The following is a 21,863-nucleotide window of genomic DNA, read 5'->3' as shown; positions in this document are numbered from 1 at the left end:
CTGGTTCAACAATCCAAGCCTCAGTCTTTCCACATAACTGCTACATGCCAACTGGACAAGTAATAACCAACACCATCCTGTATTAGACACGCTAAAGCCAGGCTTATTTTATTCTTAAAATAAAAACAGCAGTAAAGTTGAAGGTTTTTGCTCTATTAAAAGACTCAGAAAATAAACATTTCCAGCAAATATCATATGGAAAGGGCTCTCCCTTTAAGGCCACTCTATCTGGGTTTGCGCCTAGTAGAGCGTCTGCACCCAGCAGAGGTAAGACTGGCTGTCTCACCTTTGGCCAGGGAGGAAAACTCTGCTGCTGCCTCCTGGCCTGTGTTTACTGCCTCATTCTGTCCTAAACCCCCTCCACTCCCTGGATCCTGGCAGTCGTCTGTGCCTTCCCTTTGCCTGGCTGCATCAGCTTCCTCCTCCTCATACACAGCGTGTCCCAGCAACTCCCCTACGGTGCGGTTCTCTTCAGGGAGTGGGCAACCGGCACCAGTGGTAGTGGACTTGCTCTCCTCCTGTAGGTTTTCTTCTTCTACAACCACGACTCCACATACATCGTCAGTCACGCTGGCTAGGCTTTTGCCCTCTGCTACAGAGGTGGCCAGCTCACCCTTACCCTCCAAAGACCTTGAAGCTTCTTGTTGCGGGGCTGACAGCTCTGTACCCTCCTTGTCTATGCCATGATCATCATTCACCTTCTTGCTGGTCTCTGCTGTTGTAGCAGGAGGCTGTTTCGGATCATCCAGCAATTGGGAGCTGGAGCCCTGGGAATGCAAAGGAGCTTCGGGGTAGGCAGCTGTGGCACGATGCCTCGCTGCCTTGTATCTCTGCAAATACAAACAAAGCAATGTGAGAGACAAGCCCAGCTCAGCTCCCGTCACTGCAGCAAGTGGCAGCTGGTCCAGGAAAACCTGTACAAAAACAGTGGTGAGTGGCAGCTACAATCTGCAGGGGCACGACTTGTCTCGGCAGCTCTCCTGGCCTGGCTGCTGAGGCTTTCAAGCAGAGAAGGGTCAGCTCCTGTGAGGAAAAGTGGTGATATTAAAAACTGAAGTCCCTCTTGCATTACTTAATGCTGAGCGAGTGCATGGCAGACCTGTGGCTCCTGAGACAAAAATCATGTTCTGGCAACTGTTAATCTGTCAGACTCATGACTCTGTAGATGTAACAGTGCAAGTGACAGCTCTTGCTTCAGCTACTGCCAGGACATAACTCTGGACATGTACCCTGGATATAGGAGGCTATGCGCTGCCCTCGGCTACAGAGGTGTGATTAAATGTTTATCAGCCAAAACAAGACTTAAGTTGAGAGCTTAAGATTTTTTCACTTGATACAATCTGTGCAGTCAGTGAAACTGTTGACAGGAACACTACCATATCAAGAATATCTTCTTATTACAAGGTATGGAGGTTCTCTACAGAATAAAGGTAAGCATACCATCAGTAAAATGACTCATTTGCGCTCTCTATCGTGATGAGCCAGTAGAGGTCTGTGAAGAGATTAAAATGGCTACTAGCCATTTTCAACACTGGATTTCAGAAAAACAACTCCATATAGCTAGCTAACATGCAGTAGGAATTTGGTCTTCAAGATACAGGCAGAGCATGAGCTAAAGAAATAAAGCTCCCTCTTTTCCACAGCTCTTCCCTCCACAATAAACTCACTTTCAGCTTTCTGCTAAAGGATCCCTTGAACTGGCACTAGCATTAGACCTGACAATTTAAGGAGACTATGTTGAGCGCACTGGCTTTCAGCACTGCCTTAAGCAGTGGTGCTGTAATCTGCAATGTGGAATTACAGCACATCACCTGGGCAGCTTTACATTGTAATTCAGTTTATCATTGCAGGCTTGTTCTTTCTCTGTCCTCAAATAGTGGGATATGCACAATATCATAATGCATTGGAACTAGATCAGTCAAGTCATAATGTTGTACCTAAACTCAACCAGGTTCAAGTATGCCAATTTGTTTTCAGAGTGATGCTGTGAACTGCCTCACCAGCAGACAATTCTCTGCTTTGAAACCCTCTGCTGAGCTACTCTGATAAGAGTACCCCAGAAACTGGCAATGATTTAACTCGGACTGTGACAACCCCAAGGCACCTAGGCAGGCAAAAATAATAGTTATCTGCCTGCAGATATTTAAGGTTGGACTCTTGTCATAAATAATCCCCCCCAGTCACTCTGGCATCCATTTGAAGAGCGTCTGATTTCAGCTCTAAGTGGGCCAAAAGGGAGGCATACACACTGCTGCTGCAGTTTCACTCTAAGCTGATCTAAAATAAGCCAGGAAAACTGCAAGGCCGATTCCTTCATTCCTGAAATGACTAGCTGCAGGAGTGGGAGAAGATGAGCAACCATGAAGGAACAGCTGTGGTCTTCTCCTGCTACTTGCCATTCCAAATCCACTGCTCTAAGTGCTGGCTCCTGCAGCACCCCACCCCTTGCTGGAGCAGTGACAGTTGACTAGGAATAGTTAACCTGTCTGAAGACTAGAAGAAAAACACAAAAGTTTTGGGGGGGGGGGTGGGGGGCATGTTTGGGTTTCTTTTTTTTAAACACTATCAAAGTGTTTAGGGAAGCACCAGTGGATTTTGCTGGAGCAGGTTTTGGGTGCAGGCAGAGGACAAAGTCAGTGTGAGAGCCTCCCTCCTTGCCAGGGTCAGGGAACACCGCTCTCCTGCACAGGCAGGGCCCAGGCAGTGGTCACGGGAGAGGGCAGAGACAGTGCAAGCCCTGCGTACCCACCACAAGGTACTAATCCAGGCCCCTCACCCCCTGGCAAGTCAACAAGGACAGAACGATGGAGGCAGATTCCAGGCCAGCCCAGTAGGAAAAGCTTCTAGATACGAAAGCAGCGAGGGGCAATACGGCTTCTTTAGGTGGAGCCAGTAAAGCAAAGGAGCAGCATCAGCTGGCAGAGCTTTGTGCTAAGGAGTTTCTAAGAAAGGGGAGCAGACAGACAGACAGACTGAATTCCTGTTGCAGGCTGACCCTGGGGACCAAGTGGACTCTAACCAGCTTGTAGTTTCCATCACATAGAGTCTGTTATGTCAAATTTCCAGATTTCTAAGGTGAGTAGCTGATTTTACCAGGGCCCTTCATGGATGAATCACACCCACAATTTTGGCTAAAGGAGCTGTTCCTGCAGTATCGCATGAAAAGATGCGTAAGTACCAGCTTTCTTTAAAAGGAACAGTCTCTGTCTCTTGTTCTTCCCCCATCTTGACCCACCTGTAATCTGTCTAACAGAGAAGAGGCCTAGACTGAACAACAGACTCCACAGGTTCAGCAAACAGAGCTCTGAGGAAGATTTCCAGCCAGAAATGGGCAACAAGGTGACAGCAGCAGTAGCTGGGAAGCAGGACCAGACTGGTTTCAGATCTACAGGGGTGATGGGAGACAAACACAGAGCACACCAGGAAAAAGCTATGGCACAATGGACACGCAGGATGACGGAAATGGACTGAAGACAAGACAGCTAACGTGGTGGACACACTGAAGAGACACACACAGGGGTAACAAATGCCAGGCCATGCAATCGCCAAAGGGTCTAACCTGAAAGTTCTCAAAATGCATCAGGGACTTGCAGTGTGCGAGCCGGGCAGCAGAGTCGCTATGGTAGAATTTGTGACACAGCCTGCAGAGGTAACCTGCGACGGGGACCAGAAAATCCAGGCCTGCGAAACGGGAGGGGAAGGGAAATCACAGATCACATTGAATGGAACTCAAATAATGAAAGCATGTTAAAAGGGAAGGGGAGGGGAGGAAGAAAAAGGAAAGTGGAAAGCTTTGCTTCTGTTAATCGGGGATTTGCAAGATGACTTGCTGAATATCTCATCTTACCATGGAATGGCTGTGTGGTTGATATTCAGAGAGAAATCTGGCTGCCAGAGCAAAGAAACTACACAGAGCATTAAGGGGGGGAAAAGGGAAAAAAAGAATACAATGGAAAACTACAGAGAACATGTGATCTAATGTAATGGGATCAAACCAAGCAGAAGACAGCAGGCGCGCAAGAGGAACACGCAGAGAACATTCACAGCATGAATCATTATTCCATCTGCCACACGATAGTGGAAGGTTACAGCGATATGGAAGATTGGTGCAAACAGAGCTCTCCTTGGGCACAAAACAGCCTCTGCAGAGCTGCCCTCCTCACAACACGAGTGGCCGTTAGAGGTTTGAAGTCAGAATCGCTTACAGGGTGGGGACCAGAGACAGCCATCTGGAGGCAAACTGCCCACCAGTCCAGCAACATGTCTGGATAACCGCTAGGTAGAGCGTGGGGGCTCTGAAGCGGAGGACACATGCACAGTTTGGGCTCTGGCAGAGAGTTCGATACTGTCAGTACTGCTCAGTATCTCTACACAAGCTGCATTTCTGTTGGAAAGCATTCTAATCAACATGCTTTCAGGCTCCCATCTTTCCGGAGCATCCCTCATTTGCTACCTACTTTCTTCAGTACTCCTGCCCTACTTGTCCCACTTCCTACCTTAGTAAGGTATCTGGCTCTCATCCTTTCTTCTTCAAAGCAAAAGGCAGCTGACAAACATCAATCACATCCTTATGTTTTATCACAAAGTAATAAAGCAACATTTAGGCTCTTCCTCCAGGCAGCAGTGACCTGCCCCAGTCCAATGCAGATGCTGGAGCACCCATGGCCCAAGAAGTCATTACAGCAGTAGGTGGAGACCATCCTCTCTTACAGATACAGGATGTGGCCAGAGAAGGCTCTGTGGGCCTTTGTGGTTAACTCTGCTTGCTTACCATAGGCTGTGTCTGGACAATACTTCTCGCTTCCTTCATAATCCTCCAAAGACACTTCCTTCAGCCCAGTCTGGAAACCAAAAGAATGTTAGTGCCTACTGTATCTATGCCAATTCCCTTCCTGGGCTCTTACATTCTTCTGGTAAGCTTGGGAGCAAATCAGAGGATTCACATACCAGAGACAGAGTTGCACAGCACCTGGTTAGGGCCAGATACAAAACCCAATGTCAGCAGGCCACTTCATTACAAGGGTTAAAAAAAACCCCCTTGCACTCCAAGCCTGAAGTAGCTTAGCCATTTACCTCCTCCTTGGTAACTGCTCTCTACTGGGAAAATATTTATCAAGATAAACCTTCACGCATGTGTTTGCTCTGAGACCAAGCTACTGCTGGGCTATTCAAAGAAATTACGTCAATGTCTTTGTTAGAAATTCTTTCCCTTGAAAAAACGTTGGTTGTGCTCCTCAACAAGGTAATATTTGAAGACACCAGTAGGAGCTGCGCAGCACAGCAGAAACACCCTCCAGCATTCCACACGTAGTGCCTGATTCTCTTTTGCATCATCCAGTGCTCTTGAAGAACCCCAGAGCCCTCACCCTCCCGCTGTAGGGTGCAAGGTTGACTGGACCCTGACTTGAAACCCTGAGCTCAACCAGCAAAGACCGACTAAGTCACAGGATCCTACAGCAGAGAGGCCATTCCTTCTCCTTTTACATGGCATACCTGCTTGGCAGCAGAATCCTCATTCTCTATCAGCACTACATCCAGATCTTCCTCCTCACCAGCTCCCCCCTCCTCCTCCTCCTCTTCATCATCATCATCTTCAAAACAGCCAACAGCATCCACTGTGATCAACTCCTCTGAATCTTCTGGGCTGCCCAACTCCTTCTCTCCTAGCCTCACCTGTCAAGTACAGAAAAAAAACAGATCACCTTTGCACTCTCCATTTAACCAAGGAAGACCCCAGACTCTGAACAGAATGCATTTGATGAGAAGGTTCTGCAAGAGAAGCACAATGCTATCACATCTAACTTCTTGCCCCTTTTTCACTCAATTTCTTTACGCTCTAACCACTGAAGAGCAGCAAAAGATGAAAAACCAGGGTTGGAAGAACCACACATCTTAATTTCATCCCTGCAATAGTCAGGGAAGCAGAAAGTTAATCTGCTCCACAGTGTTGTTGCCTCCAGTCCTGCACAGCTCTCCACTCAGGCAGTATTACCTCTTTAGCTTTCTGTTTGTGCTCAGGGGACTTCATATGCTCCACAAACTTGCGAGGGGTCTTGAAGTGGCGGCTGCAGACAGTGCAGAAAGGACGAAGCGAGCGTTTGGCCAGCTAAGAAAAGAGGCACAATTCAGCAGGTCACAAGAGGCACCCTTTGGAGGAATGCAGATAAATCTTGAGTGAAACAAAGTCACAGCCCTGCATCTAAAACAGGGACACCACAGAGAGAGTCTTCTTTTCAGCAGAAAGGACTCCCTAGCTCTTATCTGCCAAAAAGATGGAATACATGCAGAGCAAATGTGGCTTATTAAAGGTGTGCTGGCACTTCTCCCCTAGGAGCCAGTAAATATGATGGCCTGCCTAAATTTTAGCTTGAAAATTTACAGGCTGCCCACCAATTCCTCCATCCAATTAATTAATTGAGTGTGATAGGCCATATTTATTGAGAAAAGTCAAGGATTATAAATTAGAGGTGCTTCAGGCCACACTGACACAGCATGACAACTGGAAGCTCCACCAGTGCCAGTGTTCAGAGGCTGGAGGTAGCACGGCAGCGCCCTTAGACGGCGAGGATGTTACTGGCAGAACTTCATGTGCATCTCTCCAATCACTTTGCTGCTTGGGGAGCAGGACATGCTACACACTTCCACTCAATCCCCACAAAAGGTCAGTGCAAAGATGAAATCATGCTATGGTTGTTACCTTGTGTTCTTGGGTCCTGCGATGTTTGATTAGATCCCCCGTGAAGTGTATCTGACAAGTGTTACACCATCGCTGCTGGGACTCTCTGAAGTGACAACAGATATATCTGTAAGTCACACCTTTTTACATTCTCCATGGAATACTGCAGTTCACAATCTGTTCTCAGCATTGTTTTCCCCAGTATTGCTATCCTTACAGGCTCAGATCTATCTTCTCCCCTTGGCAGCCATCTATATAGGTTGCTTTAGCTCACACTAACAGAAAGGCACCAGTTAAAACAAATCTCCTACCTGATCTACTGTATTAAAAACTACACAGCAGATCAAAGTCAACACTGGTATCCTTCAACAGGAAGGAAGTTGCCTGAAGGAGATTAAGGCCCCTGAAACCAGAGGGATTTTGTACCTTACCTAGAACAAAGGGGCACCCTGGTGCAGTAAGGAGGTGTAGAACCCATGTAGGTTCACATTCAGATTGAGTTTTCTAGCACAGACCAACACTTACCCATCTTTCTCTGCTAGCACCTTCTGCTCCTTCACCATGGGCAGTAGTGAAACAAAACAAACGTTGCTCATGTGCTGAATCTCCCCAAGTCGCTGCTGGTGCTGAATTCCAGCCATGTGGGATTGGAAATTCTAAGAGAGAGGTTAGGAAAAAAATCCATTTAAATGTATTCAAAATAGAGAAAATAATAGGCATGAGCTATGCTTTCCATTCTCTTGACTGCTGTTTAACAATGAAATGGTATAAAAGCTTAAGAGCATGGCTGCCTGTGGATCCACCCACATTCGCTCGCTAGCAGGTTGACTGCCAGCTCTTCAGGAGAGGTTTATTTTATCTGCATGCCTGTCATCATTTTTTATGTTCCTTGTTCCTGAAGCACAAGCCCTTACTAACAAGTCTCCTGCTGCACCTCCCCATGGCAGCCAGCCATCTAATTCACTTCTCTTGACCACCCGTATCCTGGTCAGGCCTGTGGATTTTTACCTGCTGACTGCAGCAGTTGGTCTTGCAGATGTAACAGTAGAATTTAAGGACCGATTCGGGGTTGGGATCAGCTGTGCCCACCTCGCAGGTCCAGTGCCCCGGTTTCAGAGCTGTTGTACTGATCGCTCTGCTCTCACTGCTCTGCTGAATAGTCACTTTCAGTGAACCTCCAGAGCTCAACACCTGCCAAAAGAAAGAGTCAAGTTAAGTCCGATCTCTCAGTAGAAGACACTAAAAATTACACCTGCTTTTTGTATCCAACCTAAGCTCTCTATCCCTTAAGAAAATCCATTTAAGCTTGCAGCCACAGGAGGCTGATCAGAGACTCTCATACACACTCCTTCTCCCAATACTGCCAAATCAGCAATCCCTGTGTCATAGTACCAAGCCTGTTAGTACAGAGGTTGTTTCTACAGCCTCTGTAGACACTGTATGATTCAGGCTCTGGAAACTGGAGCAACAAATAATGTGTTGGTAAAGGACACAATCAGCTCACGTTTCTCCACTGCAGAACTAAAGGCAACTCAGCACCACACCTGACAGAGTAAGGAACTCCAACAAGGGCAGGATGATGCATTCGATCACATCAACAAATGTCTCCAATTATGGAAGACTATCAAGTCTGATTCACACCATGGGTTAAATCTTTGTCTGCTTACAGATTTACACAGGGTAAGGTCCTGGTTTAACATCTAGCCTGTGGGCAAGGTATTTCATGCAAAAGACTCTCAAGGTTGCTGGCTTCACCTGTGTCTCATTTTTCCAAGCTGCTTTTCAAAACCACAGACTCCCACTATCTGCACATACCTGCTGTGATTGCAAGTGCCACAGCAGCTGCATCTTTATTACCATCACCTGAATTTTTTTACACCTGCTCTTCAGCAACATAAGGGATGCATTTAGCTATGGCCCTCATACATATATTTTTCAGTGGCTCTTTCAATTCAAGTTTCGATCTTTCCAGATGAATGCTGAAATCTTAACGAACCCCAGCATCCACAAACAGCTAGCAGTAGGTAAGGTGCAGGCTAGCAGAGGTACAAAAGCAGCAAGTCAGAGCAGACTGTGCACTAATTGCAGACGTATTATGCCTTATTGCCAGGGACAACAGCTTCCAGCAGGAGACAGAGCTCCAGACGTGGGTGCCATCTGGTTCCCAGTGGCAACGGCCTTCTCTGGGATGGAGGGGGAGGTTGTACGTTCTGCACCACCCCAGCCTGTATGGCGTGGTGTCTACTCACCTCAGGAGCCTTTGGTTCCTCAGAGAATTTCCTCTCTTTAGAGAGATCTTCAGCTGTGTACTCCTTTGCATTGTCTGTACCTAAGAAGAGAGAGTCCTTTTAAACTGCCTTAAATCAAAAGAGCAATGACAGAAAAAACAAAGCAGCAGGTGAATGAAGTCAGGGAGCTTTCCTCACAGTGCTGTTGGCCAGAAGCCCAGTTCACAAACCTTTCTCCAAAGAAATCCTTATTCAAGAGGGAAACTTCCCATCATTTGCACTTGGTAGGCAGCAGTTTTTAGGGGACTATGTTTGGATTTGGTTCCTAGATTTTCTCCTCTTTTCCCCATCCTGTATGACTGGAGGAAGGACATTTCTGACAAGACCCACAGGATCTACAGGTGCTGATCTGCAGGTGCAGTTCCAGCAAAGAGTGCCCTTAAAGTGCAAATCATGGTGCCCAGCAACTCACCATCAGCTCGGACATGGGTGCTTGATTCTCCTGCTTCCTTGCTGTCCATTGCATCCTCTAATGCAGACTCCTCAGTCACACTTCAAGGATATCAAGAAAATAACATTATTTGCCATGTTACAGACAAAGAGATTCAGAAGACACACCAAGGGGTGTGTCCCCTTGGACTACCCCAACTACCTTGGACTACCCCAACTACTCACCTTGGACTACCCCAAGCTACCCTAACTAAGAACTGTCCACTAAACCCCCAAGCATTTCAGGCAAGGATTCAGCAGAAATAAATAAAAACAATGAAGAGTGGGCATTCTAGAACAGATTCAGAAACAGCAAACAAATAATCTGGACAAGAAGGTTACAAGTGATTTTTTTGGATCACTGCCCTCTCCTGCCAGAGGTCTACAGGGAAATAAGTTCATACAGGAAATATTCTTAATAGGAGCTCTGAGAGCTCACTCCTGTCTTGATTGGTGACCTGCAGGGAAACTGCAATACCCGGACAGTACTCCAGGCTGCTCTGTGCATGAGGGAACAGACACCTGTCAGAACTGAAAGGGTTCTCAATGGTGTCTTACAGGGACTTCATCAGAACTGCCTGCTCTATTCATATCGATCATATTTTGTTCCAGAGTCCCTACAGTTCTGCTTGTGGAGGAAGTGGAACTGTACAAGATGCAATTCAAAAGGACTTTGTTTTATTTGGTACTTGTGATCTGCTAAGGAAAAAAAAAATCCCAAGGGGACTGCTGAAAATAAACAGTTGACTTCCAGAGGGCACAAAGTGTACTTTACAATATCTTTCTCATCTCCCCTTTTGCCATCAGGGCTAACACTTTTCACCATGGCTTGAATGCCTTCTCTCTCAGGCCGGCTCGATATCCCACCCGCTGGTGTCCTTCGGCCAACAGGGAACAGGGAGCAGCAAGTTCTACACAAGCAAGAACGCAGACTATGCAGGTATTGCATCCAGGGATCCAAACACACACGCAGCACATGATTTATCAGACTGATAAGTGATAATGTAACTGGGTTACATGGCTATAAATATGCAGTAGGGTTTGGGCAGTGCAAACATGAAGAAAACAAGAGTGGCTGGCATTAACATTATTTGTCAAGTACTGCCAGCAGGCTCAACACTATACCACACACAGATGGTGACAGCACTCCAGGGCAAGGGTCTGCAGTCTAAACTGTAAATCTAAGGAGCAATCTAGCGGAGCAAAACCCATCGCGACCATGATCTAAGGAGGAAATGGTATTATAATGGATACTTGTCAGGCCATGCTAGAAGAAGTGGGTGTTCAAGGAAGATTTGAAGATGATGAGTGCTTTCTGCACTGGAATGAGGATGTTGTTCCAGGCATACAGATGGTACATAGGAGAAAAGGCAGAAGTGGGAAAAACCTGAAATGAAGGAGGAGGCTGGTATTCCTGGCCAAAGGGAAATGGAACAATGAAGCACGAAACAAAAGTTTGTGACATGGATGGGGGGAATACCCTTCTCATCTGTGAAGGGCAATAGGAGAAGAGTAAACTATTTTTTTAGAAATCCATCATCTGTTCATTGGAAGTAAACAGAAACACTTTAAAAAAAAAAAAAGATAAGGAATGATCTATTCTAAGTAAATACCAGCCATAATATATGCATCAAATCTGGCAGTCCCTAACTACCGTTTAGGAAAGGATTTTCCTAATAGCAGGCTTGCTGCAGTGAGATCTGTCATTCCTCAAACTTGATTCTTTTTTCAGTGTATGTAACAGGACTTTGATTAATACCCTACTAAATATTAATGTAATTAAAATTAAATTAGTTTTGGCAAACAGATTAACAAAGCATAGGCTCAAATGCATTCGACTTAGCATTAATTGAATTTATTCACTTTCTTGCTAATCAGAGTCCATAATTCACGATGGTCCCTGCTCACATAATATTTATCACTCTTTAATGTTTTACATGATCAAGGTAATATCTGAACATCAAAGTAATCCTGGAATATTCTCCCTAAAGCTAGCCATTAATCTCTAATCCACAGATGGGAAACAGAGAGGTGAAGAAACTTGTCTGAAACCACACGGTGAATTGTTAACAGGGAAGATAAGAGGACCCAGGAGTCCTGACTCATAGTCATTAACATATGTTGGAGAATTCTCAAATCCATGCCTCCAGAAATCCGGATTCACTCCCTCCGCACCAGCTCACAGCGACAGTCCTGGGAGAGGTGCAGCGCGGCACAGATGGCACCAGGAGCTCCGTGACGTGCCTTCCCACTAGATGGCAATGCAGCCCGGTCTCTGCCTTCCTGCACCCCACCAGGAGGCAGGGAGGGCCACCATGGGCCCGCCGTGGCCAGCAAGCCGGCCAGCGTGCTGGCCATCCCTTGCAGATCATGGGGTTGCCTTTGTCTGTTTTTACCCAGCAGACAGGGGTACTGGCAAGACGATCCTTGCAGAGGGAATACAGAACTCACCACTCATGGACCCAGGCTTGGATACTAGGGAGTACAGATTCCCTTCCCTTTCTCATACTTCAAAATAAACTGCCCTCTCCTACACCTACTGTAACCTAATATATTCCAAGGCTTTTCCTCTCTGCTGATACATGGCTGCTCATTTCCCTTTTTGACATTTAGGGAAGAAAATTAGAGAAATATATCAGAATAGAAAAGAACCTTTCTGCTTCTTACAAGAATCCTGGCAGGCACATTTACATGAGCTGCATCTCTTATTTTTCACTCCCATAGTTGGATCACCCATAGCAGACCCTACAACACCCTGGATCTCAGCAAGCATCATGAGATTTTCTGATTGTCCACGAGCATCTGAAATACCTCCTACATGTTAGACATCAGGCCAGTACAGTACAGCCCTAATTATTAAAATATAAAATTAGACAACAGTTCTAAACCCAGTAACTATTTCAACACCCAATTCAATAAATACCTCTTCAGTCTTTTTGCTGCAGGCTCAGTGTTCAACGCAGATTCTATTGGAGTTCTTGGCTCTGCAGGAACACAGAAGATCTCCTTAGCAAAGCAGACCATGCCACCCTGAGCATGTTCCCTAACTGAATGGCCAATGCCAATAAAGCTCTGTTAGAGCAAATAATACTATACACTTGCTTATTCTGCATTTGAGAATTGTAGTGACAATGTTAGATAATGACCTAAGAGATTTGAGTTTTATTGCAGATGTCACTGTATGAGGTGTCGTCCAGAAAGAAATCTATGTTTATGTCTGCTAAGTGGGTCTCAGTCCCATACCTAGGTGACAAGAGCCCAGATCACAGGAACATTAATGTAAGTCAAGGTGACATATCTATCTGACAGCAACCATTTAATCAGGTAATTTTTGCCACTGCATATACGCTAGTCACAACCTCATCATATGCCTGCATTTTTAGATTAGACAGTCTTCAGTCAGAAATAACATTCCCACATCTGTATTGTATCTGACACTGTAAGAGATTCAGGGCCAGCAGCTTCTGCGCCGGCAGCTGGAGTACGAGTTCCCTTTCAACTCATCTTTTCCTTAGCATGTTGATTGCAACTGGGTCTGCTTTATGTGTTTGACTCCATGAGACGCTGAGTTCAGCATGAGTAAGGTAATGTGGAAGCTTTAATTTCAAAACAGTTTTGGGTTTTTTTCCCCCGTCTTAAATGAGGCTCACTGTCAAAGTGACTTCTGAGAGGCTTCAATGGAGAGATATGGAGCTAGCTTATAAAAACCAAAAATATCCAGCTAAAAAGGATATATGAAGCATATAGCAGAGGGCCATCACAGGCAGTTTAAGTATTTACAATTAGAGAGAAATGTAGCTGATTAAGACTAAAGTCATCTCCAGTCTTTGCTGTGGGAACAGCCATGAGAATTTTATAATGTCTAGAAGCATTTGTTTCACTACAGGCTCCCCCTTACCTGTGGATGGTGAGGAGTTGTTCTGCTCTGACCCTGCCTGCACTCCCTCTGGGATTTCCATTTTCTCATCACCTTGTGTCTGAGATGAAGAACCAGGATCTAGTTCCCGCTTCCTGTCAGGGACCCTCTGGAAGTCCTGCAATGGGCAGAGAGTCACTGCCAGCTCTTGGTCCTTCCTCAAACCCAACACACTGCCCAAAGCACTGGAGTTTTATTGTGGGGCAGGAACAGGAATTCCAGCACAGGGTAATGGAAGGGAATAGATGGTTTAAAATGGGACTGCCTGGCTTCAGGCATGTTTACATGGTTAAACAGAGCAAGGTACTTGACCTCCACAGGCAGCCCATGACACTTCTCCAGTGCTTTAAGTAGCAGCTGTAGGAGACCCAGCTGCTTGCAGAGAGTAGGGTCACTTCAGAGGGACTCTAGCAAGAGGTGCATGGGCAGGGAAAAAGAATAGTCCAAAATAATCCCCCTTCCTTTCGACTCTGGAGAAAGGACAGTCCAAGAGTGGAAGTCTACCTTATCCACCACATCTCCTGAACAGAATGGGCCCAAATGTACGAAAGCTAACCTAAGAGGAGGGAAGTACCAGTCAATTAATGCAAGAACCATTTCCAGTATACAAAAGACATCTTAATGGTGGAAAATGAGAAAGGTTTTTACTGGGGAAAAAAAAAAAAAAAAGATTTTACAAAATCCACAGGAACAAATATGATCCTGATCTTAAAAAAAGGAAAAACAACTGAAAGAGGCAGCGACATGTCCATGGTATAAGCAAGTCGTTTGGGAACAACTGCTCTGGAAGGCTAATGGGGCAGAACTCTGGCCTCTGAAGAGCAAAGCACTCAACCAGGATTTCTTCTATTTTAATTACTTTGAAGCTGATACTTCTAAAGGCTCGTTTTATATCTTGGGTTTAAACAGTTCTGCTATGAAGAATTCTCTCTCTTGGGCAAGAAGTGACAAGAAACCTTTGCATCATAAATGTAAATATGAACCACAAGAACATGAGGGATGGACTTATTTCTGCATTTCTGTGTCAGCAGCGTGGTGCAAAATGTAGTCTTCATTGTAAGGTTCTCTCCCTTCTCTTTTGTTCTCCACCTACAATACCATCAACTGCTGCAAGTGCAAAAGGAGCACAAAGCTCCCGACCAGCTGGAGACTACAAGCCCACCTTGCGAAAGGTCCGGTTCTGCCGCTGGAAGGGAAGGCTGGGGAAGCCCAGCCGAGTCGGCTTTAAGGAGACCCCAACAGGTGGTGGCCCCAGGAGGGAATGTCTTGTAGCCTGAGGGAAAAACTGCTGCAGTGCTGGCGCTGTCATGTTAAATCCACGCAGGTTTCCTATAAATGCAAACACACAGCATCACCACCCTGCGGCGTGCCAAGGAGAGAGAAAATCTTCCACCTGTACAAGAAGCAGGTAGAGAGGGGAAGGGCTCCTCCCTGCAAACCCCTGTACGTTGGCACTGTATGGGTGCTCTATGCTCTACGCTCTTCAGCCCCCACAGAACAATTTGATGTGATAGCAACTATTACTATGTATCAGACTATTTAATTATAATTGTCACTGCAGGCTAAGATCATTAGAGCAATTATTTGATCTGAGCACACTAGCGCTTGTGTTTGCAACAAACAACGTCTCGTTTTACAAAAATTCCCTGTAAAAAAGGAAAATTCATCCCACATTTGTGCAGCTGGCAGCTCACGCCATAGTATGGATGCTGTTTAACACAAGACAGTAACAGCATTTCATTTAAAACAACACTGGACTTTTCAAACAAAAGATTCCACAGTCTTCTCTGCCACCTGGTTGTCATGCAAGCTCAACATGTCAACCTAAAATCCGACACTTGAGACTCTGCCATTTCCAATTATAATGCTCTGCTTTCTGAACAGTTCTTTTCAGCATCCACAGACTATTAACTAAGTCTCAACATTTTCTTACGAAGGCAGTCTGCTATCCCCATTTCAGGGGTGAGGGAATGGAAGTGCACAGATGCCTCAGCTATACCCTCAGAAGCTGTCCACCATTCTGGGAACCTGGACAATTCTTCATTTCTCACTTAAATTAGTGCATACTCTGGCTTTTTGGCAGCTGTCAAAACAGGCCAGAGAAGTTTGGAGACAGGCACCCAAAATCTGAAAAAACAAGCTACACTGTTTAAAGCCTGCAACACAATAGGAAGTACTCTCCCATGTTTGTCTTCAAAAGTAATCTAATCTCTTATTACTTACCATAAATAATCTCTTACTGTAAAAAGTCATAGCTGTATTAAAAAAGTCTATAAAGCAAGAAATCATCTCCTGCTCTCGGTTTAGTACCTTTAAAAAAACCACACATCCATTTCAACTTGAAGTATTTATTTTTTCCTATTCCCACTGCTGAAGCCACATATAGTCAATGAATTATTTATGCTGATGTTTCCCAGGTACAGAAATACTACAGCATCAGATATTCTTACATGTAACCCAAACCTGAATGACAAAATATTTCAGATTCCTAGGAAGGGCCACGCTGGACATCGCAACCCTATTACATGTTACCAGTGGCTAGCTGATGTAGATTATTGAAAGAGAAGTCACAACTCAACTCAGCATGTAGAAGCGAAAACAAGAGGAACAACGCTGAGACAAAGTGCATGTACAGCGTTCATTAACATACCTTATCCTGCTCTCACATCTAATTTGCCTCAGGTCCTTGGCATACTATTTAAATACAACTTCTCAATAAGAGATTTTGCTTTAGGGAAAAGGTCAGCCCATGCTAACATCAAACATATCTGAAAAGAGTATGGCTGACTAAGTGGAGTCAGACTTTTTTCCTGACACAAATATAAACACCTATCTTCAGAGCGTGGCTTGTCTTTTTCACTGCCAGTTTCACTACAACCTGAGAGAGATCTGTAGAGAGCCACTGGAGTCACTAGAGAGCCCTCTCGTTAAATGGGCAAGAGAGAACAAAAGGAGAGTTAACAACATGCAGAATAAATCTATTGTCTTCACATCTGGGCATGATTCACAGGCAAGATAAAAACTGCAGGCATTAATCTAAACTAGGCACTTTAAAACTATCCCAGGTACTGATTTTCTGTGTTGAAAAGAACTGTCAGGTTAAGACATGAGCAAAAATAAAGACACAGCTTTATTCCTAGTACGTTATGTTAGCAATGCTATTATTAAGGCAGCTTCATAAATGTGTTTTTTGAAAACATCACATCTGGCAAAAAAATCCACTTGTGGAAACACAGTGATGGAAGAACAGTGATATTATCCACCACACAAATTACAGTCATTTCAGGGAATTGAAATTTCACAAGACAATTGAAACCCGAACCATTTTCCATCACAATATACTTTGTACTGCACTAAGTTTGGACAAAGACGAGCATCTACTGCAAACAAGGTTAGCGTGTATGTAACAGAGAACAAAAACTGTTTTAACCTTCCAACCAAGAAAGACAAACAAATAATAAAAATCTAAGTATTTTATCTAAATATATGGATGGAAAAATATCTCTCCACCAAGTCTAAGAGGGAAGACGCATATTTATGTGTCTTTATATGATACCTTCTAGTGTTATTCCCGGTCGTGAATAATTGGGCACATGGGATTTTCAACAACTGAAGAACCTCTGTGATGTGGACTATGGACAAATTTGAACAGGGGGAAAAAAATAAAGGGATGACAAACGGAACTGCCAAATACAAGCACTGCAATGGTTCAGCAAGAAATAGCCATACTATGGTTTCAGTCCATGAAGGATGATTAAATAACTCCAATAAGTAAGCGTCTCCCATAACGACAGTACCTTGCATCTGCTGCATGAGTAAGGCCCGCTGAAGCATAGGATTGGCATTGAGCAGCGATGGTTGATTTGTTGCCCGTAAGCTCAGCATCTGTTGCTGTTGCGGTGGTGGCAAACCCCTGGAAAAGAAGGCATTAATCATAAGAACCCAATAAAAACTACCCCACAATTCCAGGCACCTAACAAGTATAAAACGGAGGAGTAGAGAACGGCTGAAATGCTGATATACATGCATGAAAAGATACCATACACCGGCACTGTATCCTCTTTCTTCCACTCTCCTGGAATTTCCAAAGCTGACAGATTGTCTATCAAGGAATTTGAGGTCAGAGAGAACTCCTTAGCACCAAGCCCACATAAAGCCTGTCAAGCAGCATAAAAAAAGCCCAGGAGCTGACTGCAGTTCTACAGAATTATGCAGCACTCGTCAGTAGAAACGAGCGATCTAGATCAGCAGCTACATTTAACACAACAACAAAAAAGAAGTTCTAAAAAACAGGGAGTTTTCTCAGTAGCTTAAAGCGCATTTTTCCAAAATCGATGCCTCCCACACGGAGCCAGACAGGTCATAACTGTAAATGGTGCCCCCTAACTGCAAGAACCGGATGGAAAAATAAAGCACAGCCTTCATATTTAAAACATGAGGAGGAAGAAGCGAGCGGAGAAAGACTCTCCAGTTCTAAGGAGGGTGGAGCAGACATGAGAGAAAAGTCTGAAGAAACTGGCAGGCACTTCTTCAGGAGATTGCAAGGTCAGACCCACCTCTAAGCACGACTGCTGATACAGCTAAATCTGTCAGGGCTGTAAAGAGGTACAAACATGGATCAAAATATCCACGCTGACAAAAAAACCCAACCCTCTGAACGGAATTTTCAGCAGCTCATCTTCACGTTTGCTGCTCTAGATTGTTCCAGTCTCAGAGCTGAGATATTTATACCGGTAAAATCATACTTTCAAAGGTGTAAGATGCATCCATGCTACCTAGCAGTCAGCCCCATACTGGCATTTTAAGGGCAGCTTTGTTTATAATATAAGACATAAAACAATGGATTTAGAGGTTTGTATTTCTAGCAGACTGGAAAGACTCCCCCATCTACCTCTCCGACATACGCCTTGTAACGATAAACTAATTATAATTTATTAAATAACAAATTAACTTTCTTCTTAAATTCACATCCCATTACTTTGAATTTACAAAGCATGAGGATTTAAAGACAGCAGTAACTGCAAATAAATGCATAATTTCAGAGAATTTGTGTTAGTTCTACAAAGCTCATCAGGCACAACTGCTCCTACCCAAGACAGTTGGTCTTCTCTCTTGCATTTTTTAGGAAAACCCCGGTCATTCGTCTTTTTATTTCTGGCAGATGTCATTTGTCTTTTAACAAACAAAACATGATTTTCTCCATCCCCGCCCCACAGTGCTCAGTCACACCCTCAGCGCTGGTGCCACTGCAGAAATAAGTTAAATAATCACACCCAGGCCAGGAGACCCAGACAGAGAAAGAAAATAAGTAAATAAGTGAAGTTCGGGAATAAAATAAAGTCTGTGTCTCTACTGAGGGCGGCTCCGTCAGGTGCGTGTGAGCATTTTCTGCCGAGAAAGGCGTTTTCCCCCAAGCTCCCTTCCCGCCACCTCGGCCCGGCGGCCGCCCGGGCCCGCGCCCGCTGTGAGGGGAGACGCCCGGCCCCGGAGCGGCCCCTCCCTCACGCTCTGCCCGGGGTCACCCTACGCGCCCGCGGGGACTCCGCGGCGGGAGCGACCCAGCGAGCGGAGCGGTGTGAGCGCAGCGGCCCGCCCGGAGCGCTGGAGGAAGAGTTGAAGGGCTCCGGCAGGACCCGGCCGCCCTCCCCACAGCGGGGTGTGCCGCCCCACAGCCCGGCCCCTCCCGCCCCACTCCCTCAGGCATTACCCCCCACACACACACCCCCCACCTCCCCCCGGCCCCCCCATTCCTCCTCCTCCCCCGCCGCCCCTCAAGGCCTCCAGCCCCCCCGGCTCTGCCCCGATCGAGGCCTGCGCCCCCCACGCCCGCCCCCGCCTCCCTTTGTCGCCTTCCCCGCCGGGGGAGGGCAGACCCGCAGCCAGCCCCGCCGCGGCTTTCGCGGGGCGAGGAGGGACGGAGGGGAGGAAGGCGGAGGAGAGCAGTCCCCCGGGACAGGCCCGAGATCCCCGGCCTCGCGTAGCGGCGCTTACCGGCCTCCCTGCTGCGCCGGGGGGTGGTGGTGGTGCTGCTGCTGCTGGAGGAGGTGCTGGAGCTGCAGCAGCTGCTGCTGGAACTGCTGCTGGTTGAACATGTCTGGGGAGCCCCGAGCGGGGCGAGCCTGAGACAAAACACGGGAGGGCGAGGGAGGCACCGGCTGCGGGGCTGGCGCGTATCAGCCCAGCAGCCATTGAGCAGGGGAGCCGCCGCCGCCGCTGCCGCCCATTCATTCACTGAGCCGATCCCCCCCTGCCTCCTCCTCCTCCTTCCCCCCGGGGTCATCGCAAGCAGCAGCCTGTGGAGGAGGTTTCCAAACCCCACCTCCCAAAACGCGCTCCCACCCTCCCCTGCCAGCCGAGCCCGCAGCCCGCCCCGCGAAAGCCGCGGCGGGGCCGGGGCCGGGCCGGGCGCCGTGGCCCCTTCCCTTCCCCTCCCCGCCGGCACTCACGGCGCAGCCCGCGGCGATCACCGCTCCCCGCCAGCCGCCTCCATCTTCCCGCCGGGGACAATAACCACCTGCCCGGCCCCGCTTCCCGGCCCAGCCCAGGCAGGAGGCAGCTCCTTCGGCGGGGCTGGAGGAGCCGGCCGCCTCCGCAAGGCTCGGGATCACCCCCGGAGCCTCCTCTCAGGTCGCCCCAGCTTGCAACACCTCCATTTCTCATCCCCCGCACAGCAGCAGGAGCGAGGTCCCCTGTCCCTCGAGAGGGCTGGGAGGGGATGGACACCATCTGTCCAGGGCTGGGCAGGGGGAATGGAATAAGCGGCTGAAGAGGGGGAGCAGATGGCATCCAACAGCGTGGGCTTTCTGCTCTTTGTGTTTTTTTTAATAGTCCAGGGGAATCTTTGGTAACCATCTCGCCGAGGAGATGGAAAAAACCCAAGAGAGCCTCTGGCCATTCACTGTGGTCACGTCTTGGCAAGCCTGCCATGAGAACCTGGAAGAAAACAAACAGGGACTTCTGCAAAATTACTCAGTGCTGTAGATTGAGATGACTCGCAGGTCCTTTTTTTTTTTTTTTTTTTTTGTGAGTTTGCAGCAAAACCTTTCCTGCAGCACCTGTTTTCTGTGAGTGAGTTCATTCTAGGGGTGTTCAGCACACACAGCCTCTGTTTGCAAATATACTGGGACTGTCATTTCTTTTAAACCTAGCAAGGGTAAAGATGCATTTCTGCTCTTTGCCATTCCAGAGAATCCATCCTGAAATAATTTATTTTATAGTCGTATTAGTCACGTCAGTAAAGACTACTTGATTCATTAAAGGCCTCAGAATTGATTTTGAGCTGAAAGTATTGTAAGCTGAACACAGTTACTGGTGATACACAGCTAGCATTAATAATTTGCAATGCAGCAGCATATCTTGATTTTTCCTTTGGGCCTTTTTAGACCATCCTGATTTTACAATAATCAATTTGGAGATGCCCATCCATATTAATCAATGACTGGCCATGTTAATACCCAGAGTCCTTTATCCAGCCACAGCTGTCTGCACACAGAGAAAATGTTCTACTGTTAAGCATCAAAGCTTAAGTATCATCCCAGAGAATACACACATGGAGCAGAAAACACACATGGAGTCTTTTTCAAATCATTTTGCATAAGTGATCCTCCGCTCCTGTAATTGTGCTATTACAGCAGGTACCAGCCTGGCTAGTTTGTAGGGGTGGGGGAGAGGGTTAATCTTTATGATCCTACAAATGTCTTGCTAGTCTATATATTAGCCAGACATGCAAAAGACAGAATTCAGGTTGTATAAATAAATATAAATCTGAAATCCATGTGTTCTGTTCTTAATTCTACCACTAAAGTTCTTGTGAGTATTCTTTGTATGCAACATTTGGACATCTACAAAGCACCATGTTACTGAGATATGTAACTAAGTCTACAGTTTTTTTACTGTTAGATATTATATTCTGACATAGTCTAGAGGCTCCCCTCAAAGACTGGGCTTTCTTCTGCGGGGTCCTATATACAAATTATTAAATAAGCAGCCTTTGGGAGTTGATGAATAAGCCTACAATTCAGTGCATAGATATCCTGCATTAAACACAAATCTGGACATGGATTTGGTCCTGTGCATGCACAACACAAGTCAGGATTAGGGCTGTAGGAAGTGAAGACACATGCTGCTTTATCAACCTACGATCCAAAGTCTGATCTTTAGAGATGCCTTTATGTGCCAGACATAAACATCACACCTACCAGAGATGGCTTAACTGAATCCAGAAGAGAAGGTTCCAGATTCTGCTGATCACGCTGTTCAGTTTGAAAGTCATAGAGGTGTAAGGTTAACAGTGCAGAAAATTCGTCTAGGATCCTTCCTTTCATTACAGGCAATAGAGCAGCGTGTCTTAAGCAGACAGACAAAGGGTACGTACTGTCGGTGCCCACTGAACATTGGTACACAGACCCTGACCTCCCATCTACTGACAGGTGTTTCTTCCTGCAAGGAACATCTCCCTTTCAATTATTAAGCAACTTGCTGTTCAGTATGCCGTGTTAAATGCATGTCATAATGTGAGAATACATGGAACCGTAAAACCATGGTGCTACAATAC

The 21,863-nt window shown here is 46.3% G+C and overlaps 1 protein-coding gene across 2 annotated transcripts; it reads right to left on the bottom strand.

The window, feature by feature from the left end:
• Nucleotides 1-80: 80 nt before the first annotated feature.
• Nucleotides 81-19,976, bottom strand: CIZ1 (CDKN1A interacting zinc finger protein 1). Of its 2 annotated transcripts, XM_074891008.1 has the most exons (16): nucleotides 19,756-19,976; nucleotides 19,301-19,428; nucleotides 17,107-17,222; nucleotides 14,472-14,638; nucleotides 13,292-13,427; nucleotides 12,317-12,377; nucleotides 9,377-9,456; nucleotides 8,926-9,005; nucleotides 7,685-7,867; nucleotides 7,202-7,332; nucleotides 6,698-6,782; nucleotides 5,993-6,106; nucleotides 5,494-5,673; nucleotides 4,772-4,841; nucleotides 3,560-3,681; nucleotides 81-830 (listed from the first exon to the last, which is right to left on the bottom strand). In XM_074891008.1, exons 2-16 carry the CDS (start codon nucleotides 19,399-19,401, stop codon nucleotides 225-227), a joined length of 2,232 nt encoding a protein of 743 aa, XP_074747109.1. In that variant the 5' UTR covers nucleotides 19,402-19,428; nucleotides 19,756-19,976; the 3' UTR covers nucleotides 81-224. The 2 variants fall into 2 exon arrangements, with proteins under 2 accessions (XP_074747109.1, XP_074747110.1); XM_074891009.1 differs by lacking the exons at nucleotides 19,301-19,428; nucleotides 19,756-19,976 and adding an exon at nucleotides 18,400-18,599.
• Between the last annotated feature and the right edge of the window lie 1,887 nt (nucleotides 19,977-21,863).

This window comes from Strix uralensis, chromosome 21, assembly GCF_047716275.1.
Source record: "Strix uralensis isolate ZFMK-TIS-50842 chromosome 21, bStrUra1, whole genome shotgun sequence".
Lineage (NCBI taxonomy): Eukaryota > Metazoa > Chordata > Aves > Strigiformes > Strigidae > Strix > Strix uralensis.
This window is presented reverse-complemented; position numbering and strand designations above follow the sequence as displayed.